Source organism: Macaca fascicularis, chromosome 12 (assembly GCF_037993035.2).
Source record: "Macaca fascicularis isolate 582-1 chromosome 12, T2T-MFA8v1.1".
Lineage (NCBI taxonomy): Eukaryota > Metazoa > Chordata > Mammalia > Primates > Cercopithecidae > Macaca > Macaca fascicularis.
Window position 1 is genome coordinate 102,718,719 of NC_088386.1, and position 27,903 is coordinate 102,746,621.

A 27,903-nucleotide genomic window follows, 5' to 3' on the forward strand; every position below is an offset into this window, starting at 1 on the left:
TTTCACCATTCCCGTACTAAATTTACTTAGTCGCTTATATTTTTTATGTTCATTTCCCTAATTATCTAAGAGTAGTAAGAGTATCTAGAGTATTAAGCCTACTCTTCCACTTTTTTGTTTTTTTCAGTGACTCCTAATCTCTGCAGTTATTCAAACATCTGCTTGGGAACAATGTTTAACTCATTTTTCTCCCTTATCTGCTCTCCTCCACTCAATCAGACATCCAGTTCTATAGATTCTGCCTCCCTAATATCTCTCCAATCCATTCACTTCTCTCCATCTCCATTGTTTGCCACTCTAGGTGAGGTCACCATCAACTCCCTCCTGGATTATAGCACTATTCTCCTAACTGGTCTCTTGGCATCCAGTCTTTTTCCCCCACACTACAGTCATAACATTCAGATAAAATTCAAATTTGATTAGGACCTCCTCCCCTTCCAAAAACATTTCATGTACTCTGAATAAAGTCTAAACTACTGAATGTGACTCAAAAGAATCTACATTATCTAACTCTAGCCTCACCTTATGACATTCTCTTCCTTGTACTATTTGCTTCAGTCCTAATAAACTTATTTCAATTTTATGCTTATTTTATATTCTCAATTATCACCAAACCAGTTCTCCTTGCTGTAACCCCACTCCCAGTTACCATGCCTAAATTGCTCCCCTCCTTTCTACCTCTTCTCTGTTAGGTAATTCATTATCATCTTTCAGGTATCTGCTTAAAATCTCTCCCTCTGGGAAGCCCTTACCTGATTAAGTAAGGTCCCCTGCTATCGTTCCTATAGAACCCTGCCCTGCCAATGTCATACATGCAACATTCTCTGTAAGTGTGTTTTCCACTGACTTCCCACCATACGGTTAGTCAGTGTTCAAAAACATTCTTCTGGGCCAGGTGCGGTGGCGTGTGCCTGTAATCTTGGCACTTTGGGAGGTCAAGGCGGGCAAATCGCTTGAGTGTAGGAGTTCAAGATCAGCGTGGGCAACATGACAAAATGTCTACAAAAATACAAAAATTAGCTGGGCATGCTGGTGCATGCCTGTAGTCCCAGCTACTTGGGAGGCTGAGGTGGGAGGATCACTTGAGCCCAGGAGGTCAAAGCTGCAGTGAGCCATGATTGTGCCATTGCAGTCCAGCCTGGGTGACAAAGTGAGACCCTGTATCAAACAAAACAAAACAAAACAAAACAAAACAAAAAAAACAAAAAAAAAAAACTTCTGCGGATGGTAGATGTCAATTGTGTTCAATGTATCAAAGAGATCAAATAAGTCAAAGACCAAACAGCTTCTATAAAACTCAGTGGTGACTTTGGTGACAGAGTTTCTGCCAGGAAGCAGAAGTAGAAGCCTTCTTCCAAGATTGACTGGAAGGCATAACTGGAGATGGAAGAGCACTCTACTCTTTTAAGAAACTTTAGGAAGAGAGGAGGCAGGTACCACGGATTGCTGTAATAAAAGCCTTCTCAGTTGAGTCCTTGCTGTCAACCAGCACTTTCAATCATTCTCTCCATTGCTGCCAAGACAGGCTTCCTAAAATGCTAACTCATTAAGACTACTCTCCTGCTTAAAATTTTTCTATAATTCCTCATTGCTTTCAGGATATAGTTCAAACACCTTTGCTTGATGTACACGAAATGCAAGGACCTGGCTCCCGCTCCTGTTGTAGCCCCTGGTCCTGTCACGCCCCACATATCCAGATCTTCTGTTAGGCCAGGAGGCTTCCAGCCTCTCTGCTTTTATCTGGAATAGCCTCCTCAGCTCACACCTTCACAACTCAGCTCCTACGTTCCCCAGCCAGTTCCTTGTGTCCACCTCTCCCTCATCCCCCAAACCCAGATTAGGAGTCTACTCTCCCAGAGGCCTGTGCAGGTCTCCTTCATTGCATTAATCACACCGTATCAAAAGTACATGTTCTGTGCCCCATGAGATTGAAAGCCCCTCGAAGGCAGGGATATGTTTCCCTGCATTGCATCCCCAGTGTCCCACAGTGCTTGGCGCACCGTGACGGGCCAGTAAATAACTTTAAATAAATCCACAGCAACGCATGGAGCTGTACGTATAGAGGCTGCCACGCCAAGTGGCCATGGGAGGTGAGCTGTTGTCGGCGTTTTGAGCAATCTGCGGGGGGACGAGGGGATTACTCACCCGCAATGACGAATTTGGCCATGGTCGAGAGAGACTCGGAGGCAGGGACCGCGGCTTCGCGGTTTCCTGGCAACCACGCAGCCAAGGGCAAGGCGCAGGCGCACTACGAAGTCTGGAGCCCAGCAGAAGTTAGGTGTTTATAAAGTTAGGACTTGAATGAGTTACCTTGCAATACACGATCAAACATCGCCCTTATAAGCTCTGTGGTATCGCCGATCCCCCTAGTCATTCTCTTCTGTAAGCTTTCTTCTAAGTATGTCCTTCAGCTACAGCCGCGAACGTATGCTTTTTGACCTTTGAGGGAATCCGTAAGATCTCGTGAGACGCGCACCTTCTCGGGGACGCTGTCATGGCCGCTCCTGTACGTAGCCACGGGGTTGTACTCTAAGGTGAGTGGAGGTCGAGCATGGGCTGAGCGGCTGCTTGTATCACATCCTAGACTTTTTACTTCGCGGAGAAAGATCTCAGGAGTTGTCCCGAAATTAAGTTTAAAGGAGGTGGGTTAATGCTGGGCGGCCCAGCTGCGGAAGGAAAGGCTCTTGAAGTTGGTTCTGGGGTCTGGTGAGGCTGGCTGGTTTTACAAGATCTTGGTCCTGAGCGCAGGCCACATGCAGACATCGCTTTCGTTTTCTGCTTCTTCTACTGAGCCGTTCTACCTGCCCAAGTCCCTATCCTTGATAATCTGGGTTCGGCCGTTGCTAAATCGTCATGTTGAAAATGATCTATCGGCCGGTCGCGGTGACTCACGCCTGTAATCCCAGCACTTTGGGAGGCCGAGGCGGGTGGATCACCTGAGGTCAGGAGTTCAGGACCAGCCTGACCAACATGGTGAAACTCCGTCTCTACAAAAAATACAAAAATTAGCCGGACGTGGTGGCACACGCCTGTAATCCCAGCTTACTTGGGAGGCTGCGACAGGAGAATTGCTTGAACCTGGGAGGTGCAGGTTGCAGTGAGCCAAGATCGCGCCACTGCACTCCAGCCTGGGCAACAGAGCAAGACTCTGTCTCAAAAAAAAAAAAAAGAAAAGAAAGAAAAAGAAAAAAGAAAATGATCTATCAATGTTGATACCGTAATTTTCACTGAGGACATTTCCATAACAATGCCACAAAAATCTCTCCTATAGAGAAAGCTTTATGGAACGCTTTTACACCAGAAAAATCTCATTAATACAATGACTACTTCCAAAGTGAGCTGGCTTCTTTGAAACTGGACACATTGTGGTAGATTGGAGGGAGCCCATTTTGATAAAAATACTTTTACCGTTTTATGTAAATCTTTAATGGCCCCATAGGTTCCCCATTTTCTCTTCTGTTAAATGCATTTCATATCTTTAAGTAAAAGTTTTGTTTTAATTTTTATTCTTTTAATTACTTCTTCCCCTACAGGAAAAACCACAGCACGTGTTCTTTTTCACTAGTAGAAGCGACATTGGTTTCATATTGACAACATTAAAGCCGTTTGGAAGTGTTTCAGTGGAGAGCAAAATGAATAACAAAGCAGGCTCCTTTTTATGGAACCTTAGACAATTCAGTACATTAGTTCCAACAAGCAGAACTATGAGGCTATATCCTTTGGGACTTTGCAAAACAAAAATAGTTCATTCAAACTGGAACATTTTAAATAACTTTCATAACAGAATGCGATCAACTGATATCTTTAGATATCTCTTTCAGGATGCATTCATTTTAAAATCAGATGTTGGCTTTCAAACAAGGGGCATAAGCACTGTAACCGCCCTTAGAATTGACAGACTGCTTTATGCTAAAAGACTGTTTTTTGACTCAAAGCATTCTCTTGTCTCTGTTGATAAATTTAATGGTGAATTGAAGAAAGTAAACCTTCATCATGAAGTCTCCAGTGAAGATGTTCTTACCAAGGAAACAAAACCAAACCGTATCAGCAGTAGAAAACTGTCTGAGGAATGTAATTCGCTGAGTGATGTGTTAGATGCATTTACAAAAGCGCCTACCTTTCCTAGTAGCAACTATTTCACAGCAATGTGGACAATTGCCAAAAGACTGACTGATGACCAGAAGCGCTTTGAAAAACGACTGATGTTTAGCCACCCTGCATTTAATCAGCTCTGTGAACATATGATGAGAGAAGCCAAGATCATACAGTATAAGTACCTACTGTTCAGTCTTTACTCCATAGTGAAGCTTGGAATCCCTCAGAACACTCTTTTGGTACAGACTTTGCTGAGGGTGACCCAGGTAAAATAAAAAGGAGATTTCATGCATTTACTTGGTTTAGAATATTTTGAAAGAATGAAGGGAAATAGATATGTAGCCTTCTTAAAAGAGACTATCGAATGGTAGTTTCCTTTATATTTATTTCTGCACATATATTATATGATTTAGAGGCCTTAAGTTAGCTAGTTATTTTCTTCCTTTTGCTATGGAAATTTATGAAAGCCTTCCCCATTTACCATCCCCAGGGTTGAGTAGTGGTGAAGAAACTAAAATGAGGAGAGATGCAAGATATACAAAGAAAGCCTGGGTAGTTGAAGAAGGAGAGAAGGGAAGGGGAAAGAAGAGAATTTAGTCCATGGTAGAATTGGGATTCAGGCCCAGTAGATGATGCCCAGACTGATGAGCAGAATGATAGTGAAGAGGATGGTGTTTCAAGTAGAGAGGATTGCATGCCCTACGATTCCCAGAGGAAAAGTTTGGCGAATTTGAAGAGCTGAAAGTAGTTTGGTGTAGCTGAAGCACAGAATGATGGAGTTGTATGTTTGTGGGGGTGGGAACAAGTTTTGTACATGGTGATCAAAGGCGAGGAGTGAGGGGCAAGCGGCTTGGGGCAGAACAAGAGGCTAGAAAAATAGGAACCAAATCATAAAGAGCCTCTTACGGCTAGCTAAGGAGTATGCATTCATCCTGTAGGCAATGGGAGTCCGTTGAAGAATTTTAAGCAATGGGTTGACGTGCTCAAATTTGTATTTTAGATCACTGAGTGAGTGGAAAATGGATTGGAAGAAGGTTGAAATTGGATGGAGGGAGCCATTTTTAGTCTAAAGCAGGAATGCCAGTGTCCTGTTTAATGTCACTGAAATGGTGCCAAATGTAAGGAAGGAAGGATTAGCTTGTTAATCATTTATGTTTTAAGAGTACACTGCTGACTTATAAAGTCAATGTTAATGAAGTAATTTTTTAGCCAGGTGTGGTGGCTCATGCCTGTAATCCCAGCACTTTGGGAGGCCAAGGCAGGAGGATCTCTTGAGCCCAGGAGTCTGAGACCAACCTGGGCAACATAGGGAGACTCCATCTCTACAAAAAATATAAAAATTAGCTGGGTGTGATGTACTCACCTGTGGTCCCAGCTACTTTGGAGGCTGAGGTGGGAGTATCGCTTGAGCCTGGGAGGTTGAAGTTGCCATGAGCCATGATTGGGTGACAGAACCAGACCCTGTCTGAAAATAATAATAATAATTTTTTAAAAGACAGGAATTTCTTGGGGATAATCTGGCATATATCCTATCTTGCTATAGAATTCAAGAATTGGGTTCATAGCTATGGGAAAGTTTTTAACTTTTTACATTACTGTGATTTCCATATGTCCTCAAGGACTAACTAATTTTTATTTAGTATGTATGTGTGTGTATTTGTTTAGACCACAGAATATCCCTGTTTATTTGTAGGCTGTATATTAGTTCCTATGTAGTTATTTAAAAGTGACTATAATAAATCACCTTACCTGGTCAGTGATACTCTTACTAGATTTTGGACAGATATTCGCATCGGGATGACATCTTTGTTGGTGAGGTATGAGTAGCAGGTTTTTGTAGTCAAAACATCTGTATGGATGATGGGGTCTCACTGACCTGTTGGAATAATGTAAAGACATTTTAGAGGTGAAAGGACAGTGTGCCATCAGTGAATTTGCCCTTCAAACACATAGACAAGTGGTCTTTTCTTTCATAGTAGATATTGATGGAATGCTGTAAAATTGTTAAGGAAACCCTTTCATAGGAAAGAAACCTTTTTTTTTCTTCTAACGATAACCATTTCTTATTACCTGGTTCTGACTTAAGACTTTGTGATTTGTTGGTTATGTAATGTTAGCAAAAGAACATCTCTCTCTTCAGGCTAAGTTTCCTCAGATGTGATCTTTTGTGAGGTGTATAGACTAGTTGTGATTAAACTGTACAGTACTACTAGTTAAGCTGTGTTGTTACTATTCACTTTCCAAATTATGCCCACTATTATTTCTGGAATCAAACTTAGTACCCTAAGTAAAGAGACCTGAAAGAAGAATCCGTGGGGTATAAGCTTCCCTTGAGACTCGGATAGCGGTGGTAGAATGTGGCAGGAGATATGAATTAGAAGATTCACAACTAAAGTTTCAGCTTGATACCCAGGAAAGGATCTAGGGAAATTGTAAGAGCACAACCATTTAAGGATCTTTAGAGACGAGCTAGTTACCTGCTGTACCTCAGTAGTTCTTATATTCCTGCACTTTAACTGTTTTTGCCTTTGTGATGACCTTGAGTTACAAGAAGAGGTAACAATAATGTTTAATAAAAGTTGTTTCAGAAGTAGTGGAATATAATAAATATCAAATGTGTTTTCAGTGATAATGGTGAAGGTAAAAAAGTGTTGATGCATAAAAGGATGTGTATCAGTTAGCTGGAAAATTCAGTAAGTATGACTTTTTATTTCTCAAAGATGCTGTTTATTGTGGACTGACTGTAAGAATTGTTGGTTTGATACTCAATCCTTTTATTCAGTACATCAGTTCAGGGTTTTTGCTTGGGTGAGATAGTTTACTATGGGCTCATCACCTGTAGTGTTTTTGAAATTATATTTCAATAGGAACGTATCAATGAGTATGATGAGATATGCCTTTCAGTTTTATCAAGTGTTTTGGAGGTAATGGAGCCATGCAAGAATGTTCATGTTCTACAAATGGGATTCAGGTGAGAACTCTCTTATGCTTTCGGCATGTGGTTTTCTTTGTTCCTCTTATATCTGGAATAAAAAGTTGAGATGAAAACTAAACTGCTTTCTTGATGGGAGAAGTTGGGAAGGCTTTGTTGGTAGTTACAGTCTTTCATGCCTTATTAAGCTTAAAATCCTGACTCTGGATGACATAAGGCTGGAAATACTTCTTTTAGGGTCCATAATAACAAAGATGTGAGTAACATTGAAATCTAAATTAATTTATTTTAAAACATACTACTGATGTGGGGTAGGAGAGAATTGATATGTATATTTAATTCAGATAGTAGTTATTCAGGGACTATGTGAGGGTTGACACTGGCCCAGCTTGAAAAGGAATTTATAAAATTGATTCAAATGATCTAATGTCATAGATTAGTGAGAGTAACACTTAATTCCCTTTTACATTGACTATGCTTAGGATATATTACTATAATCTCCTGACATAATTTGTTCATTAGTAAAGAGAGCACAACAATGTGAGAGAAAATAGCACTATTAATAGATTGGTTCTCGATCTTTAACTACTTACACTCTCTCGGGCAGGTAGATCATTTCTCTGGGCTTCATAATCCTTGCCTGTAAGAAGGGGCTGGACCAAATAAAATTTTAAGATTTTTCTTCTGCTTTGAAGATTCTGTGATTTTAATATTTACTGTGTTTGATAACAGAATACTAGTTGATCAGCAAGTTTGGAAAATAGAAGATGTCTTCACATTACAAGTTGTGATGAAGTGCATTGGTAAAGATGCACCGATTGCTCTTAAGAGGAAACTGGAGGTAAACACGTGGATTTTCTCTAGTGGATGAGATTTGAAAAAATTATTTCTTATAACCTTTTATCACCGCCTGAAGTCAATTTTCTAGGGGGGCATTGCTGGGCTTTTAGGTTTAGCTTCGCTAAAGTGAATGAATAGAAGTACCCTTATATTTATTTATCTGTATATATACATGTATATTTATTTATCTATTTGTCTGGGTCATATTACCCAAGCTTCATCCTTTTTATTTAAAAATAAAAGTTTAGGCCAGACATGGTGGCTCACACCTGTAATCCCAGCACTTTGGGATATCAAGGGCAGGGAGATCTGTTGATCCCAGGAGTTTGAGAACAGCCTGGGTAACTGAGCAAGACCCTGTCTCTGCAAAAAAAAAAAAAAAAAAAAATCAAAGAATTAGCCAGGCATGGCGGTGCATGCCTATAGTCCCAGCTACATGGGAGGCTGAGGCAGGAGGATCACTTGAGCCTGGGAGGTTGAGGCTCCAACCTGGGTGACAGCACAAGACCCTGTCTCAATAAAAGTAAAAGTTTAATTTATTTTGCCGCACATAGTAAATTAAATTAAAGTTTGTTTTTCTTTAGATGAAAGCCTTGAGGGAATTAGACAGATTTTCTCTTTTGAATAGCCAGCGCATGTTTGAGGTACTAGCTGCCATGAATCACCGATCTCTTATACTCCTGAATGAATGCAGTAAGGTGGTCCTAGGTAAGGGGAATTTTTCTTTCATCATTTGTAACACCTGAGCTGCTGTTTTAGACTATTTTTGTTTTAAAAACTTTGCTTTTATATGGAAAAAAGAATAAAGCATGTTGTATTCAAAACAATCTGGTAATTTTTGTTTATTTAACTCATTCTTCAAGATAATATCCATGGGTGTCCTTCAAAAATAATAATCAACATATTGCAGTCCTGCAAAGACCTCCAATACTATAATTTAGATCTCTTCAATGGACTCGCAGATTATGTGGCTGCAACTTTCGACGTCTGGAAGTTGAAAAAAGTGAGTACATTAACAATTTAGAATCAGCCTCACAAACTTTTAAAACACATACTAATTCATTTAGCATTTTAAGTATTTCTCTTTCACCTTTATAGTAGTTAAGATACCAAAATATTCCAATGCTCTATTGACTTTTGAAAACTTTGCTCCTTATTCTTGTCTGGGGGCTACTTGCTAATATGAATAGTCCCCAACTTAGGATGGCTTGACTTAATATTTTTTGACTTTTTGATATTGCAAAAGCAATACGCATTCAGTAGAAACCATACTTTGAATTTTGAATTTTGATGTTTTCCTGGGTTAGTGATATGTTGTGTTATACTCTCTTTTCATGCTGGGCAGTGGCAGCAAGTCGCAGCTCCCAATCAGCTGCACAATCGTGAGGATAAACAAGGCATGTTGTATTCAATAAATTACATGAGATACTCAACACTTTTATTATAATATAGGCTTTTTGTTAACTCATTTTGCCCAACTATAGGTGAATGTAAGTGTTCTAAGCATGTTTAAGGTAGGCTAGGCTAAGCTATGATGTTCAGTAAATTGGATGTATTAAATGCATTTTGACTTAAAATATTTTCAGTTTATGGTGAGTTTATTGGGATATACCCCACCATAAGTCAAGGACCATCTGTATACTATTCTATCTTTTGGTCATCTTTCTATTTGAAACAAAAATTTGCTCTTCTATTTGGTTTTAAAGGGTTATATGGGCCAGGCGCGGTGGCTCACACCTGTAATCCCAGCATTTTGGGAGGCCGAGGCGGGTGGATCACTTGAGATCAGGAGTTCGAGACCAGCCTGGCCAACATGGCGAAACCCCATCTCTACTAAAAATACAAAAATTAGCTGGGCATGGTGGCGTGTCCCTGTCATCCCAGCTACTAGGGGGGCTGAGGCAGGAGGACCACTTGAACCTGAGGAGGTTGCAGTGAGCTGAGATCGCGCCACTGCACTCCAGCCTGGGCAACAAAGATCAAAACTCCATCTCAGAAAAAAAAGAAAAAAGAAAAAAGGGTTGTATGGTACTTTTGTTAGATATTTAGCATCATTTCCATGTTTATACTTTGTTCTTGTTAGATTTTGAATAATAAAGATGGGTGATGTGACAGGCTTATGGTTTTTGAAGAATAAAATGTCACTACTTAATGATCACATCCATTGTTTTATCCAGAGTAAAAGCGTTTAAAATCAGGAGCTCTGTTAAGAATGTAAACATTTAATGAAGCAGCTAGTAAAAACTTCTTTTTCAATGAAATAGGTGATAACTGTTAGATCTCTAGGTTCAGTTTATTTTGGAGAGTAAGTTAAATACTGAGTTTACTGTGGAAATTGGTTATGGAAAGAGAAGTAATCCTAAGTAAGAAAGATTGAGAAGGAAATTGGAGGTGAACTTCAAAGTTTATTTTAATCATAATGTTTCAGTTCCATTTTCACTTATAGATTTTAATGTTAAATATAGAAATTTTGGGGTTATGTCATACATGTTAGAATCTAGGAAGTATTTAAGTTTGGAAATGCGAGGAGTTCAAGATTGAGTTGGTCATTTTGAAAACCTTCAGAAAAGGCATATTTAAAAGTAATTTTCAGATCTGTTGTATGAAAAGCATGTAGGAAAAGATTTATTTTTAAATCAGATGGAAATATAGAAATCATTGTATGCCCAGCTTCTCAGCTTATAAAAAGATTGCTTATTAACTTGGTACCCAATTCAAGAATTAATAGAACAGATTTTGTGAGGGAAAGATAATTGTTCCTTTTCAGGGAAATATTCTGTTTCAGGATATATTCTGTTGATCAGGACAGTTGAATTGCTGCTTAGATTTTTTGAGATCTAAAAAATTACTATTAGCGTACTGTAATTATTAAAGAGTTTTCCCTCAATTTTCTCTTTTTAAGGTTCTTTTTATCCTCATTTTATTTGAAAACCTTGGCTTTCGACATGTTGGTTTAATGGACCTGTTTATGAAGAGAATAGTAGAAGATCCTGAATCCCTAAACATGAAAAACATTCTATCTATTCTTCATACTTATTCTTCTCTCAATCATGTCTACAAATGCCAGAACAAAGAGTATGTACTTGGTTTTTTTTTTACCTTTTTTATTGCCTTATAACTTATAGAAAAGGTTATAAATCATAAGCTTAATGAATTATTACAAGTGAACACACCCCTAGTCATCATCCATGCCAATAAATAAAACATAGTGTTCCTTACTCATTTATGAAGTTAAACAAAATTTTATTTTATATTTGCTGCCCTTTGTCTTGTTTGTTTCTTTGTTCTTTATAATATATGAGTTAATTCATCATGGGAGTTTTCATTTCAAACCCTCCCAGCTTATCCTCTCAGCTCCTGAGTTCATAGTTCAGTTTAATTTTATTAAAACATTGAAAAATCTGTCTTTTAAAATTTTTGATTTTTTTATTATGGTAAGAACATTTAGTAAATTTTAAAGTGTACAGTACGATATTGCTGACTTTATTATTAACAGTATAGATAATGATATTGTACAGTGGATCTCTAGAACGTAATCATCTTGCATAGCTGAAACTTTATGCCTGTTAAATAGCAACTCCCCTATTTCCCCCTTTCCTCACCCTTGACAACCAACATTATAATCTCTGTTTCTATGACTGACCTTTTAAGATACTTTATATAAGCAGAGTCATGTGGTATTTGTCCTTCTATGACTAGCCTATTTCAGTTAGCATAATGCCCATCAAGTTGATCCATGTTGTAGCATATGGCAGGATTTCCTTCTAAGGCTGAATAATATTCCATTATATGTATATATCACATTTTCTTTATCCATTCATCTGTTGATGGACGTTTAGGTTGTTTCCCTATCTTGGCTATTGCAAACAATGCTGCAGTTAACATGGGAGTGCAGATGTCTCTTTGAGAGTCTTATTTCAATTCTTATGAATTGAAATATATCCACAAGTGAAATCCCTGGATCATACAGGGATTCTGCTTTTACCAAGTGTTCTACTTTTACCAAATGCTTTTTTTTTTTAGCATCAGTTGAAATGATCATATGGTTTTTATCCTTTATTCTGTTGATATGATGTATCATATTGATTGATTTGCATATGTTGAACCATCCTTGCATCCCAGGGATAAATCCCACTTGGTCATAATGAATAATCTTTCTAATGTATTATTGAATTTGGTTTGCTAGTATTTTTTTGAGGATTTTTGCATCAATCTTCATCAAAGATATTGCGCTGTAGTTTTTTGTTTGTTTGTTTGTTTATGTGTTTTTGTCTGATTTTGGTATCAGGGTAATACTGGACTTGTAGAATGAGTTTGGAAGTATTCCCTCCTTCCCTGCTTTTTGGAATAGTTTGAGTAGGATTGGTGTTAGTTCTTCCTTAAATGTTTGGTAGAATTCAGCAGTGACGCAGTTGGGTCCTGGGCTTTTCTTTACTAGGTGGTAGTTCTACTTTTACATTTTTCAAGGAACCTTCATATTGTTTTCCATGCACCATTTTGTATTCCTATCAACATTGTGCAAGGGTTCCAATTTTTACACATTTTCTCCAACACTTGTTATGTTTTGTTTTGTTTTTTTTGATAATGGCCATCCTAACAGGTGTAAAGTGATATCTCATTGTGGTTTTGATTTGCATTTCCCTGATGATTGGTGATGTTGACCATGTTTTCACATACCTATTGGCCATTTGTATGTCCTTTTTGGAGAAATATTTAAGTCCTTTACCTATTTTTAAATCATATTATTATTTTTGCTATTGAGTTACAGTATGTTATAATATATAAACATACTATAAATATATATGAAATATATATATTATGGGATGCAGAAAAAGCGGTACTAATAAGAAAATTTATAGCATTAAGTTTTATATAAACGTATAGCAGTAAGCATAAATATATGAGTTACAGGAGTTCCTTATATATTTTGGATAATAACTCCTTATCATATGTATGGTTTGCAAATATTTTCTCCCATTCTGTAGGTTGCTTTTTCACTTTGTTAACTGTTTCCTTTGCTGTGCAGCTTTTTAGTTTGATATAGTTCTCCTTGTCTGTTTCTGCTTTTGTTGCTTGCACTTTTGGTATCATATCCAAAAAAATCATTGCCTAACTAAACCAATGCCATGAGGCTTCTCCTACACATTTTCTTCTAGGAATTTTATAGTTTTAGGTCTTATGTTTAAATCTTTAATCCATTTTGAGTTGATTTTTGTGTATGTTACAAAATAAGGTTCCAATTTTCATTCTTTTCCATGTGGATATCCAGTTTTCCCAACACCTTTTGTTGAAGAGCATATTCTTTTACTATGTGTAGTCTTGGCAGCTTTGTCTTTTTTATGCTGGTGCCATACTGTTTTAATTACTGTAGCTTTGTAATATATTTTGAAATCAGAACATGTGATACTTCTAGCTCTGTTCTTTTTCAAAATTGCTTTGGCAGTTCAGATCCCTTTGTGGTCCTATATGAATTTTAAGATTTTTTTTTCTATTTCTGTAAAAAAATGCCATTGGAATTTTGATAGAGATTGCACTGAATCTGTAGACTGCCTGGGTTAATATGGACATTTTAACAGTATTAAGTCTTTCAATCCATGAGCGCAGACTGTCCTTCCATTTATTTGTGTCTTTAATTTTTTTCATCCATTTTTTTGTAGTTTTCAGTATACAAGTCTTTCACCTCCTTGATTAAGTTTATTCCTGCCGGGCGCGGTGGCTCAAGCCTGTAATCCCAGCACTTTGGGAGGCCGAGACGGGTGGATCACGAGGTCAGGAGATCGAGACCATCCTGGCTAACACGGTGAAACCCCGTCTCTACTAAAAAATACAAAAAACTAGCCGGGCGATGTGGCGGGCGCCTGTAGTCCCAGCTACTCGGGAGGCTGAGGCAGGAGAATGACGTGAACCTGGGAGGCAGAGCTTGCAGTGAGCGGAGATCCGGCCACTGTACTCCAGCCTGGGGGACAGAGCGAGACTCTGTCTCAAGAAAAAAAAAAAAAAAAAAAAAAAAGTTTATTCCTAAGATTTTATGCTTTTTGATACTATTATAAACAAGATTGTTTTCCCAATTTCCTTTTTGAATAGTTTAAGTGTATAGGAACGCAGCAGATATTTTTACTGCTTCCTTTCTGATTTGGTTGTTTTTTCTTTCTTTTTCTTTTGTTTGCACAATTACTCTGGCTAAGATTTTCAGTACCTTGTTGAATAGAAGTGATGAGAGTAGGCATCCTTGTCTTGTTCCTGGTCTTAGAAGAAAATATTTGTTTTTCATCATCCAATATGATGTTAGCTATGGTTATTCATATATGATCTTACTTATGGTGAGGCACATTTCTTCTATAACTAATTTGTTGAGAGCCCTTAACATGAAATGTTGTTGAATTTCATCAAATGGCTTTTCTGCATCTAATTAGATGGTCATATGATTTTTCTCCTTTATTCTGTTAATGTTGTGTGTCTCATTAATTGACTTGCGTATACTGAACCGTCTTTGCCTCCCAGGGATAAATCCCTTTTATTCGTGGTGAATGATCCTTCTAGTCCTAATATTTTGTTGAGGATTTTTACATCTGTGTTCATCAGGGATATTGACCTGTAGCTTTCTTGTGTCATAATGCATGTGTCTGGCTTTGGTATCAGGGTAATGCTGGCCTCATAAAATGAGTTCTCTGTCTTCAGGTGTTTGGAAAAATTTAAGCACATTAGAAGTATTGTTAATTCTTCTCACAATATTTGGTAGAATTCAGCAATGAAACCATCTAGTCCTGGCCTTTTTCATTGTTGGGAAGTTTTTGATTACTGATTAAATTTCCTTATTCATTATTGGTTTGTTTAGATTTTCTATTTCTTTATAATTCAGTCTTGGTAGGTTATATTTTTCTAAGAATTTATTCATTTCTTCTTGATTATCCAATTTGTTGGCATAAAGTTGTTCATAATAGTCTCTTATGAGCCTTTTTTATTTCTGTGGCATTGGTTTTTACTTCTAGTTAAAATGTTTTGTTTGTCTCTTATTTATTTGAGTCTTCTTTCTTTTTTTGTCAGTCTAGCTAAAGGTTTGTCAATTTTGTTCATCTTTCATAAAACCAAGTCTTCATTTTATTGATTTTTTCTACTTTTTATTGTCTATTTTATTTATTTCTGTTCTAATCTTCATTATTTCCTTCCTTCTGCTAACTATGGGCCTAGTTAATTTGTCTTATTTCAGTTCTTTGAGGTGTAAATTTAGGGGTTTTTTTTGATACCTTTCTTTTTTCTAAGATAGGTGTTTATTGCTATAAGTTTTCTTGTTAGTACTGCTTTTTCTGCATCCCATCATTTTGGGTATGTTATGTTTTCAATTTTATTTGTCTTGAAATATTTTCTAATTTCCCATTTGATTTCTTCTTTAACGTTGGTTGTTCAAGAGTGTATTGTTTAATTTCCACATATTTGTGAATTTTCTAGTTTTCCCTCTGTTGATTTCTAATTGTATTTCTTTGTGATCTGAAAGGATACTTGGTCTGATTTCAGTTTTCCTAAATTTGTTATGACTTGTTTTGTGACCTAACATATAGTGTCTGTCCTTGATAATGATCTGTGTGCACTTGAGGAAAATGTGTGTTCTGGTGCTGTTGGCTGGAATGTTCTGTATGTGTCTGTTACAGCCATTTCATCTGTAGCAGGGGTCCCCAGCCCCCAGGCCATGGACTGGTACCAGTCTGTGGCCTGTTAGGAACTTGGCTACACAGCAGGAGGTGAGTGGCGGGTGAGCATTACTGCCTGAGTTCTGTCAGATCAGCCATGGCATTAGATTCTCATAGGAGCATGAACCCTATTGTGAACTGCATATGTGAAGGCTCTAGGTTGCGTGCTCCTTATGAGAATCTAATGCCTTATGAAACACCCCCAGCATCCCCAGTCTGTGGAAAAATTGTCTTCCATAAAACCAGTGCCAAAAAGGTTGGGACCACTGATCTATAGTGTTCTTCCTTTGTTTTCTTTGATTTCGGTCTGGATGGTCTATAAATTATTGAAAGTGGGGTTATTGAAGTTTCCTACTATTATTGTATCATCTATTTTTCCCTTCAGATCTGTTTTTCTGATGAATTGGCCCTTTTAGCATTATATAATGACCTTGTTTGTCCTTGTGACAATTTTTAACTTAAAGTGTATTTTGTCTGATATAAGTATGGCTACCTTTGCTGTCTTTTGGTTACCATTTGCATGGGATATCTTTATCCATTTCTTCACTATCAAATTATGTGTATGTCCTTGAATCTAAAGTGAGTATCTTGTAGACAAGTTACAGTTTGGTCTTTTTTTTTAATCCATTCAGCCATTTTGTGTCTTTTAACTGGGGAATGTATTAGTCTATTCTCACATTGCTGTACTACCTAAGACTGTGTAATTTATAAAGAAAAGGGGTTTAATTGACCAACAGTTCCACATAACTGGGGAGGCCTCAGGATACTTATAATTATGGCAGAAGGCAAAGGGGAAGCAGTCACCTTCACAAGGTGACAGGAGAGCAAGAGAAAGGGCAAGGAAGTGCCACACTTTAAGCCATCAGCTCTTGTGAGAACTCCCTCACTATTACGAGAACAGCATGGGGAAACTGCCCCCATGATCCAGTCACCTCCCACCAGGTCTCTCCCTCAATATGTGGGGATTAAAATTTGAGATGAGATTTGGGTGCAGGAAGCTGTCCACCCCTTTTCCTTTGTTCTTAACTGCCCTCAGTCATCTGAACCCTGCTGGTTTTGTTAGTATTCCATGTGAGTTGAGATAGAAATCAGCCCCTAGGGCAGCACACCGAAAAAGCCAAATGTTGGTTGCACACTCTGTTCTCTTCCTCCAAGGGAGAAGTCCTAGGCCAAGGTGATTTCTCTGGTGCTGAGCTGTGCTGGCTTTGGAGAGGGGCTAACCTGGGTAAAATGTCCTTCTAACCTGTTGCAGTGCAACTCTTCTTGGTTTTGTTCTTGTCTGGAGTATGACAATCTCTTAATTGGTTTCTGGACTTTTCATAAGGTATTTTTGTCTATGTGTCCCTGTTAAATCAATGATTCTGAGAAGCTGTGAGAGCTGGACCTTCTTGTAGTTCAGTTTTGACCTTAACTATCCATTTGGTCTCAAGCTGCTGCTTTCTATTCTTTTCATTTTAACCATAGCCATGCATTTCTATTATTAAATACAGTAATTCCTCAAACGTGCCAGCTTCTTTCATACCTCTGCTTTCTACCCAGAACATCTTTTCTTACCCTTTGGATCACTCACGGTCCATTAAAAATCAGAAAAGCATATAAAATATCATTTGTTAAAAGAGTGATTAAAAGCATGGACTCTAGAGCTAGGTTTGAGTCTTGCCTAGGTTTGAGTTTCGTCATTGCCATTTGTTAGCTGCTTGGCTTTTGGCAAATTACTTATCTGTGCCTCAGTTTGTTCACTTATTAAAATGGAGATGAGCTGTGTCTAATCTCACTGGGTTGTTACTAGGATTAAATGAGTTCATCTGTGTCAAGTTCTTATGACAATGCCCAGCACATAGTAATTTTTAGATTTGAAAAAAATTAGAGTGTAGGTCACAGAGGCATTGGGGGAACAAACTAGGGCAGTTTTGAAGGTCTCAGTGGCAAGATGCACAGGCCATCTGTTTGTCATCAAATGACTTGACTCCAGCTGCTTGCTTTCCTTTTAGTTTTCTCTCCAGATTTAGATTTCTAAAAGAGAACATCTGATTGACTGAGTTTGGGTCAAATGCCCATCCCTTAAGGGCAGTTAATCAATGAAGTGGTGTCAGGCCAACTAAAAAGCAGCTTCCCACTGTACTGTCCATTGAATGGACAGACTCAGCTCATACTGCATTTTCTGTGTCTTCCCTAATTGTTCCCATCAGGGTCCCTGGGCTTGTCATGTCTTACCCAATCTCTGGTGGAGACTTGACTACAACTTTGTTGTCAAGGCTCCACCAGAGATTGGGTAAGACATGACAAGTGTCACATCATTTGTTGTGGCAGTAAATCTCTCTGCTCCTCAGTTTAGGTAAGCTCTCCAGAGTCAGACCCAGCTGCCTGTTTTTCTGAACTTAGTATAGGACCTGCCAAAGAGTAGACATTTAATAAAGGTTGAAAAATATCCCCCAAATTCAACCTCCCTATACTCCCCTGGCTTGATTTTCTTCTGAGGCTGGCTCCCATTGATGCCTTGCTCTTTCTAGACAATAATATCAAGCTAAGTGGTAATTAAAACTCCAGAAACAGGCCCAGAGGGATTAAGAGAGTAAGTACTGGGCAGGTAAGAGTTTTTCATGTGACTCTAGGCAATCCAAGAGATAACTTGTTCCAACAAAATTGTTATGTTGGAAATAGGTGGGGGGATAACAAAAGTAACAAAGGCTGAGACATTTAATAAAATGGCAGTAGTAAAATTAGTACAGGAGGAGAATCATGAATTTGTCTTTTTGTCTGTCTATTCTGCTTTCATTTAACCTAGTGGTTCTCAAACACGGATGATTTTGCCTCCCAGGGGATATTTGGCAATGTATGGAGACGGTTTTTAGTTGTCACAACAGGAGGGAGGTATGTGCTACTGGCCTCTGGTGGATAGAGGCCAGGGGTGTCACTAACATCCTACTATGTGCAAGATAACCCCTCACAATAAGGAATTATCCAGCCCCAGATGTCAGTAGTGCTGAGATTGAGAAACCCTTACCTAATTCTAAGCCTCACACCTCAACATTTCTTCAAAGGAAAAGTAGGGGCAATATGGCAGATACAGCAAGATTAATTAGTCACCATTTCCTGAATGCTCATGAATGTACAGTTGCCTGGATTTGGTATTTTGAGGGCTATAAAAAAAGAAGTTTGTATTCCCTGTTCTTCCTAGACCACTGATCAAAACAACTCTCTTGTATATCCAGAGGAAGGCAGTACACGGTGGGCACCAAGCAAGTGCTTTATGGAGGAAGGAGAAAGGAAGATGGCAACTTAGGCTGGAGTGGCAAAGGTTTTGGAAGCAGAATAACTCAAAGTATTTGGGAAGAGAATTGACTAGAAGAGATGGATTAGATAGGAGAGTGGTAGGAAATCTGGCTTAGCTTATTGTATATCCACATGCTATACATTAATCCTTATTTCATTTTTGATGGCCCATGGGGGAGAGGGTGTGTTAAATCCAGAGTATCTTGCTGGGCTTGGAACCCAAGGAAGAACTATTTAACATTTAAGCTCTGTTGTTTTGGTCCTTTGGTTTCTTCTTTTCTTAATCTGTATTTACCACCTTATGGATAATCCCACATTTGCATCTGTGGTCATTAGTGTGCTCCTGAACTCCAGACCTGAGTCTCTGTGGGTTGCATATGGTCACTGCACATCCCAAAAGTGTCTCAAGTTCAGTAATTCTGGAAGTCAGCTCATTTTTCTGGACTCATCCTTTTCCAATGACAGGTTCCTCCTCCTGTCTTCCTCATCTAAGTTTATTTGTTTGTTTAGTCAGCATTTGCCAACCACCTGGACACTTAGAAGAAAGATGAATAAGACAGTCCTTCTTGCCAGAGGATTCTGTGTAATGGGTAAGGTAGATATGTAAATTGGCAATTAAATATAGCATGAAAATTCGAGTGATCTAGCATATTAGTCTGTTTTCATGCAGCTGATAAAGACATACCCAAGACTGGGCAATGTACAAAAGAGAGAGGTTTAATGGACTCACAGTTCCACATGGCTGGGGAGGTCCCACAATCATGGCAGAAGGTAAAAGGCACTTCTCACAGGGCAGCAGACAAGAGAGAGCCAAGCAAAAGGGGTTTCCCCTTATAAAACTATCAGATCTCGTGAGACTTACTACCACAAGAAGAGTATGGGGGAACCACCCCCATGATTCAGCTGTCTCCCACTGGGTCCCTCACAATGCAAGGGAATTATGGGAGCTGCAATTCAAGATGAGATTTGGGTAGGGACACAGCCAAACCATATCATCTAGGATATTTGGAAATAGAGGAGGGATATGTCAGGATGCCAGCCTGGTGAAGAGGAGGATCAGGGCATATCAGGCAGTGTTGCCTGGAGGAGATGGTATCTGAATTGATCTTAAAAGATGGAGAGATGGGGGTTTACCATGGAAAGATAAGCAGGAATGAATATTCCAAGTGAAAGGCCCTCTATACGCGAGGCCTGGAGGAAGGAAACAGCAGAGCACATGCAGGGAACAGCACGCAGCATGAGGTACAGGGTGAGGAGTGGGGCAAGAGAAGACCAGAGAGGGGATCACTACCCAGGCTCCCAACTTCCTTGTCCACACCATCCCCTGCCCCCACCTCCCACTGCGTGTTCCAAAAGCAGTCAGTTACCAATTTCAGAAGTGCTGCCTTGCTGTTGTGTGTATGATCTGTTATATTCCTCCCATTTCATCGTAATTCCTGCAGTTTTCCTGGCCTTATCACAGCCCTTCATCCTCCCCAACCCTTCTACCCCTACCCATGGACCTCTCAGTTGATTTCAGTCTCAATGTTAACAAGAGCTTGCGTCCAGGCATATTTGCCCGGCTGTTAAGAATCACTCCTCTGTACCTCCATCTCACCAGTTGCTCACTATCAGGCAAGTAGCATGCGCTTTCAGGGCTCTGCTGAGGTCTTCTTCCCTTATTCCATCTTTTCCACCTATTCAACTTCTTCTCCCAAAAGCTTCTGTTTATTTTCTTTGCGAGATCACAGTACTTTACGTGTATTTCTTCTCTTACATAACTATATGTATCATATGCCCTGAGAGTCAGATTGGCATATGTTGAAAGGGTAGCTACCATTTATTAGTGGTGTCACTCTGGCCCAGCGATTGCACCTGATTTTGATCTTTTCTGTCTTCATTTGTGCTTAATCACATTGTTATACTTTGTAACATTAATTAGCTCTGGGTGGTAGGATTAAGCTTGTAGTTCTTTTAACCCATAGTATTGACAGCTAGATAGTTTTAGTTGGTTATAAAACTGTAGTGGTGGTTCAGGCATTATAGAAAACCTAGCATAATTATGAAAAGGTTCTGGAGCCTGACACCTTGTGTTCTAATACTGCCTTTGCTACTTCCTTGTCTGTGTATTCTTAGACAAGTTACTCAACCTCTAAGCCTGTGTACCCATTTTTTTAAATGAGGAGAATGATAGTAATACCCATAGAGTTTTTTAGTGTGAGTTAAGTGAGTTAAAGTCTATAAAATGTTTCTCGTGCAAGACGTATAGCAATAGCCAATATTTATTGAATGCATATACTTATTATGAGATAACCAACTGTCCAGAACGATGTATGGATACTTACTTGCAAGCCTGATCTTCTTATCTCTTTTCTCTGGAATCCTTAAAGATATTGGCCTTCTGTAAATGTTGGGAAACTGACTTTTCTTTGTTCCTCAGACAGTTCCTGGAAGTTATGGCTAGTGCTCTGACTGGTTATCTTCACTCTGTTTCTTCTGAAAACTTACTGGATGCAGTGTATTCATTTTGCTTGATGAATTACTTTCCCCTGGCTTCTTTTAATCAGCTTCTGCAAAAAGACGTCATCAGTGAGCTGCTGACATCAGGTAGGATGTTACTGCAGAATTGTGACCAAAATAAGACACTACCACTAGCTACCATATGACTCTGAGTGGGGTCTTAGTTGGAGCAGCGTTAGTTGAAATTTGCAGAGCAGGTGTTACTGGGAAAGGGCTGACAATGGTGAAGTCAAAGGATAGTGCTTCAAAGCAACAAACCTACAGACCCTTCTTTAATGACAAGTCCTACATGTAGAAAAAAATAATAAGAAATGCATCATTATTCCTTGTATTTATACTCTATCAATCTATACAAAGGCTAACTGTTCAGGTTGTTCTTTATGCTTTGATCAGAGCTGTTTGTAATTCCTAATCCTTTCTTACCACATTTGAAGCCAACCTAAGTCAACTTTTGCAGCTGCAAACACTTAGTCACTCCTGGCCTGTGATGAGGTAACACCTGTTAGATCAAGAAACCAAACAGCCACCAAATTGATTAGTTCATTTACTCTTGGAACCAAATTCACTGTTGACTTTTAGTCTTTAATATTAAATAAGGCAAAACAATATCCAGGTAGATGTACAAAATTTGAGGATGTGTCTGAGAATAGAGTAGTTCAGAATTTAAAAAAAAAAATGTTATAAAATTCCAAAGTTGAGTTATGAAGAGTCAGTCAATACCACGTGCTGATTTTTCAGGCAGTGTAATAATGGAGAAACAGCCTTGAACCCCAAAAACCTGGATTCTAGTTCCAACTTTGCCTTAACTAATCACGAGGCTTTTTAACATTCCTGGGCATTTCCTTATCTATAAATTGAGGAGTTTAGACTGACCCCTAAAGATATTTGAGGCCTTAAAACATTATGAAGTGCAGGGCTTTGACTTAGACCCTGTGGAAACCGGGGAGACACAGAAAGGGTCCTTGTGATAAGAAAGAGATCATTAGAAATACAAGTGCATTTTTATATATATATATATATTTATTATTTTATATCTATTACTAAATATATATTAATATAGTTTTAAAATGTTGCATTTATTTCTTCTTAATGATATACTCTCTTTTTTATCTTTTAGATGACATGAAGAAGAATGTTCACAAGCTGCATATTTTGGATACTTGTCTAAAACTTGATGATACTGTTTGTCTCAAGGACATAGCCTTGTCACTCCCACAGCTTCCGCGGGAGCTGCCACCGTCACATCCAAATGCCAAGGTGGCAGAGGTGCTGAGCAGCCTTCTGGGAGGTGAAGGATACTTCTCAAAAGATGTGCACTTGCCACACAGTTATCATATTGGTATGGGACATTATATGATTTCCTTTCATTTTATTGTATTTATTTTCCCTTTTTTTTCAGATAAAAAAAATAAGTATTTGTGGCAGCAGTTTAGTGTAGTGCAGCATTGCCTGTGGAACTGGCCTGATTGTTGCCTCATAAAATTCTTGTGACCAGTAAATGAAATTCTACACATTTTTATGTGTCTAAAATCCCGAGACTAGTATCTGACACATGGTTAGCTCTCAATATATTTTAGCTACTGCTATTATCATTATTGGTAGTACTATTAAACATTTTGAAACAGAAAATCCCTTGGGGCTGGTCGCGGTGGCACACGCGGTAGCATGTGGAGAGGCTGAGGCAGGCGGATCACTGGAGCTCAGGAGTTCGAGACCAGCCTGACCAACATAGTAAAATCCTGTCTCTACCAAAAAAATACAAAAATTAGATGGGCATGATAGCATGTCCCTGTAGTCCCAGCTACTCAAGAGGCTGGGGTGGAAGAATTGCTTGAACCTGGGAAGTTGCTGCAGTGAGCTGAGATCATACTACTGCACTCCAGCCTGGATGGCAGAGTGAGACCGCATCTCAAAAAAAAAAAAGAGAAAGTCACTTGGAGCAATGTTTGAAAAATTAATATCAATTCTTTCCTTTCAGATTTTGAAATCAGAATGGACACTAACAGGAATCAAGTGCTTCCATTTTCTGATGTGGATACAGCTTCTGCTACAGATATTCAAAGGTTGCTTACATATATTTCATTTGCTGGGTTTTCCGAATTTAAATCCTAATTATAAAAGACTTGACATTAAATAGCGGTAGTAAAGCTAAGACTTGATGTTTGTATGGAGCCTGCAGCACACCAAGAGACTTCTCATCCATCAGTGTATTCCTTAGAAAGTGTCAATGTGGACATTATGGTTGAATACAGTGGACTTCAGTGGGACCATTTAATGAGACAGACTTTTTAAAATTAAGTTTTGAAGCTACAGTTCAATAAAACAATACTAATATAATTGAAACTATCAATGCACTGTAAACTTTGGACAAGATAATATAATAGTGATCATAAAGAATAAAGACTTGAGGCTTCTACAGAAATACCCAATCAATATTTTGCTCTACCACCAAGACTTTTCCAGAGGTAGAGAAACTGTAGTTTTTCAATTAAACTGTATTTCTATGGGTCAGAGCACATTGAAGCTAATCCTAAGTTGTTTCCTTGGCTCACACATTACAAATAGAGTGTCTCTGGGGAGAAATCGGATGCTATGCCATGAGAGAACATCCTGCCTCTTCAGTAGATGCGTAAGATCATGCCATCATTGCACACACCTGTGGGCCAGTTACCCTTTATGTAAAGGCTCTGCTACATGGATCCTGGCCCCAAGGGACTTAGATCTCCTGTTACTCCACTGGACACACACACACATAAGTACGATAGAAACATACAGAAAAAAATCTGTAGGGATCCAAACTCTTATCTGCCCATCCCTCTTCATTCACACACAGTTCTGTGACTCACCTCTTTCTGAATGCATCTAGCTTATTTCTTGGCCATCTTTTCAAGTGCTGTCTTTCCTATCAATGCTCCCCATCTCCCCTCAGAAGAGGCTTTCTCTCTGACCTCATTCCAAGATCACTTTTCTTTTTCAGGTGCTCCACTATTCTGGCATAATCAAATAACAGTTGTTCTCAGCATAAAGTCATGAGAAGTGAAGAATGTGAGCATTCCTTTAAAGACATAAAATTTGTCATATAACAGCCAGAGTATAGGTGAAGGCAGTAAGGATATAAATGTCTTTTTTTTTTCTTTTTTTCTCCCAGTTAACTTAGTATTTCCAAAGCGCCAGAAACAATGAAAAAACAAATTATACCTTCCACATTTTTGTTACATTTACAGATTTTATTTTTTTAACAGTCTTGCCTTTCTCTTGGTGTTTTCTTTCTTGTATTTAAACTCCTAATTCTGTTTTTTACATGCTGCTTTCTCTGAGAGATAATATATGCAAGAAGAGCATTTACTATTTGGTATTATTTACACCATTACTACTACTGGTAGAATAAATAATTATACTGAGATCAGAAATCAGCACTGCATAGAAAACCCTTAAAATTGGTGCTTTCATATCTGAAAATTTTCCGCTTCAAAAATGTAGCCATCCTTAAAGGGAACTGAGAGGTAACTGTGTACAATGTGGTATATTTTTGGTTTATAAAGTAGCCTTGTATAGTGGAATATCTGCAGAGGCCAAGTAAGAGAAGTGAAGGACTAAGACAGGAATATCGAGGATTGCGGTCAGTGGAGAGCTCAACTTGGAAATCTCCAAAGAACAGGAATGCAGCAAGACTAAATGGTAATATCGATAACTGTTCTTGTTTTGTTTATTTTTGTTTTCAGAGTAGCTGTGCTATGTGTTTCTAGATCTGCTTATTGTTTGGGTTCAAGCCATCCCAGAGGATTCCTTGCTATGAAAATGCGGCATTTGAATGCAATGGGTTTTCATGTGATCTTGGTAAGAAAAAAATGCAAATGAAATATTCTTTAATTACTGATGTACATTCTAACAGCTGCCAGGAATCCTGTGGTTGAGACTGGTTACTAGGATTAGAGGAATTGTCAGCATTATTGGAATAAGTGCTTTAGTTACTGTTTCTTTGAAAAAGAACATTGCTAGTACACAATTTGGGTTCTGCTCAGCTGATTACTGGCATTATTAGAGCTTTTACAAATGTTGTTTTGGTCAGCTTTAATCCTTTTCTGCTAAGAGGAAGAATGCAAATAATATATTTTCATATTTAAGACACACAAAACCATATTTAATTTCCAGGTTATCTTGAATAAGGGAAGGAAAGATGTTAAACCTTTGTTTTCATGGCCTGTGTGAAGCTGTTACAGGATGTTTGTTGCCAGAAAAGGCTGGATGGTTCTAAGAGGATGGGTCTTTCTCTTCCCTCTTACACTTCAATTTTATTTTGTACACCACAACTTCTCTTGAACAGCCTCTTCAGATGTTTCTAGGTAGCAGGAACCTTACAAATACATTTATATATATGTTGCTGTTGGAATCTATCTAAATGCCACTCATTTGGTCCTGCGCATAATGTAAGATGTAAACATTCCAAATCTATTATTATACTTCAGTATCTAGAAATGGATTACGTGTGGACTATTGAGATTAAGATGACTCCTTTCTCTTAGTGGGCTACTATTTAAGACTTTGTTTTTTATATTGCTGATTATGTATATTCTAAGGAAGATTTTCTCAAGAAAGCAATTTTTGCACCATTTAGAGGACCTTTAAAATTTGTATAATTTTCACAGTTAAAGCTTTCTTAAACCTTAACATGTAGTCTTATGCCTTTAAAATATGAGTAGTTGTAAGGTCACATTTACTTTCAAAAAGCTATTTTCCTCATGTTATTTACTATGTTTGGATCTCTAAACTAGCTCTAATATGAGCATCGTCTCACAAACTGATTGTTTTCCTCTTTCTTTGGTAAGGTCAATAACTGGGAGATGGACAAACTAGAGATGGAAGATGCAATCACATTTTTGAAGACTAAAATCTATTCAGTAGAAGCTCTTCCTGTTGCTGCTGTAAATTTGCAAAGCACATAATCAAGTGAAAATCAACCTTTCATATTAGGAGACATGCATTTGTAAAAATAATAAAGACGACAATTCAGTTGTCAGTGGTATTAACCTCTCTGCTAAGACAAAAAAACTTACCTCAGTTCACTATTAAAATTAATTTTAAGAATGGAAGAAATGTTGTTACTGCCATTTTAAAATATGCTGAGAAAATTCCAGAAGGGTTATTTTTCCAACCACACTTATTCCCTCTAGTGCCCAGATATTTGAGAAATTTGTGAGCTGTACATTTCACCTTTTCATCTTTGATCTATTAAAAACTGGTTTCTTAGTTGTGAGGGGTCACAGGCAGGTTGATTTGAGTAGTCCTTGTGTTTGGAATCTGAATATTGATACTCCTGCTCTCAGCTATTCCTAAGACTTGGGGTTATGCCTTTAAATCATTTTCAAGCATTGGCCAAATAATAATTGGACTAGGTTCTGAAGTTGTCGAGTGTGTAAGAATTAGTGAGGTAGCCTGTTGAAAATGAATGAGGATGGTATTTGTATTTGTAATAAGCACCGCAGGTAGAGATATTTCATGGGTTACAATAAGAGAAACACGGATGAGATAATGTGTAGATGGCAAGGAGTCTTGCTGTTGTTGGGTCCTTCCTTTCTCTTTCTTTTTTCCCCCTCACCCGTCCCACAATTTCATGAAGTCTTTTAAATTAAATACATAGCGGAATTGTGTTGTGAATCAGACCTGAGGACTCTTTTTTCAATTATGTGTGTTCATTCTTTGTTCAAATATTTGTCCAAATTCAACTACTTTGTTCAGTATGCCTGTCTACCTGGTATGTGTCTCGCTGGGGATATAGTGATGAGTAGGTGTGGTCTTTTGTGGAACTTACAGCGTGGTTTTGCAAGTTGGTGTTATTCTACCCCCAAGTACACAGACATGCAATTACTAGACATCTTAGTATTTGACAAGCACTGCTAAGTATTCATTTGTGTGCTGTCTTTTCATGATCTGAACCCTTTGAGGTGTAGCTACTATTATGATTCCCTCTGTGTCTTCATTTCCTCTTCTCTAAAATCAGGATAGGTCATTTGCCCAAGGCTACACAGAGTAGGGGAGGGCTAGAGTTTGAATGTGAGCTGACATGGGCTCGTAAGAAAATACAAAAACTGGGGCAGGCGCGGTGGCTCACGCCTGTAATCCCAGCACTTTGGGAGGCCAAGGTGGGCAGATCATGAGGTCAGGAGATCAAGACCATCCTGGCCGACATGGTGAAACTGCATCTCTACTAAAATACAAAAAATTAGCCAGGCGTGGTGGTACATGCCTGTAGTCCCAGCTACTTGGGAGGCTGAGGCAGGGGAATCGCTTGAACCCGGGAGGCAGAGATTGCAGTGAGCCAAGATGGCACCACTGCACTCCAGCCTGATGACAGAGCGAGACTTTGTCTCAAAAAAAAAAAAAGAAAATGCAAAAACTATAAGAATATGACAACAGCTGCCAGGTTGTATCAGTTTATCCAGCTTGCATTTAGAAAAGGTTGAAAGGAAATGTAGTGATTATTTAATTGTTACTTCCCTCATTTTATGGATGAAGAAGATAAGGCTCAAAGAATTTTCCTTTCCTGAAGTCTCAACTATGCCATTGGTTTCCACATCATTT

General features: G+C 38.4%; 2 protein-coding genes across 42 annotated transcripts in view; one reads left to right on the forward strand and one right to left on the reverse strand.

Annotated features, from left to right (window-relative positions):
• The window catches only part of MDH1B (malate dehydrogenase 1B), a 40,082-nt gene extending 37,663 nt beyond the window's left edge, over nucleotides 1-2,419 (reverse strand). For 21 of the 40 annotated variants that reach the window (XR_012421409.1, XR_012421408.1, XR_010580048.2 and 18 more), the window contains exon 1: nucleotides 2,311-2,419. Coding sequence is in view for 27 of the 40 variants with exons in the window: in XM_074009880.1 (XP_073865981.1) it covers nucleotides 2,311-2,374 (64 nt within the window). In the remaining 13 variants the exon portion in view is untranslated. Of the gene's footprint in view, nucleotides 1-2,145; nucleotides 2,225-2,310 lie in introns of those variants that run through there. The other 19 variants (XR_012421410.1, XR_012421407.1, XM_074009889.1 and 16 more) reach the window with 1 other exon arrangement.
• A 46-nt stretch (nucleotides 2,420-2,465) lies between these two features.
• On the forward strand, nucleotides 2,466-26,418 carry FASTKD2 (FAST kinase domains 2). 2 transcript variants are annotated; one of them, XM_005574064.5, is made up of 12 exons: nucleotides 2,466-2,534; nucleotides 3,534-4,361; nucleotides 6,963-7,066; nucleotides 7,760-7,868; nucleotides 8,452-8,575; nucleotides 8,731-8,870; nucleotides 10,770-10,942; nucleotides 21,245-21,411; nucleotides 22,442-22,663; nucleotides 23,303-23,387; nucleotides 25,047-25,161; nucleotides 26,151-26,418. In XM_005574064.5, the coding sequence occupies exons 2-12, from the start codon at nucleotides 3,633-3,635 to the stop codon at nucleotides 26,265-26,267; spliced, it is 2,085 nt and encodes a 694-aa protein (XP_005574121.1). In that variant the 5' UTR covers nucleotides 2,466-2,534; nucleotides 3,534-3,632; the 3' UTR covers nucleotides 26,268-26,418. The 2 variants fall into 2 exon arrangements, with proteins under 2 accessions (XP_005574121.1, XP_005574122.1); XM_005574065.5 differs by having other exon boundaries at nucleotides 2,492-2,642.
• Nucleotides 26,419-27,903: the final 1,485 nt, after the last annotated feature.

Bases quoted from the DNA above. Each gene is read 5' to 3' on its own strand.
- FASTKD2 (XM_005574064.5), top strand. From the start codon at position 3,633: ATGAATAACAAAGCAGGCTCCTTTTTATGGAACCTTAGACAATTCAGT. The intron at 7,067-7,759 runs GTGAGAACTCTC...GTTTGATAACAG, and splicing joins GTTCTACAAATGGGATTCAG to AATACTAGTTGATCAGCAAG. The intron at 23,388-25,046 runs GTTGCTTACATA...TTTTGTTTTCAG, and splicing joins TCTGCTACAGATATTCAAAG to AGTAGCTGTGCTATGTGTTT.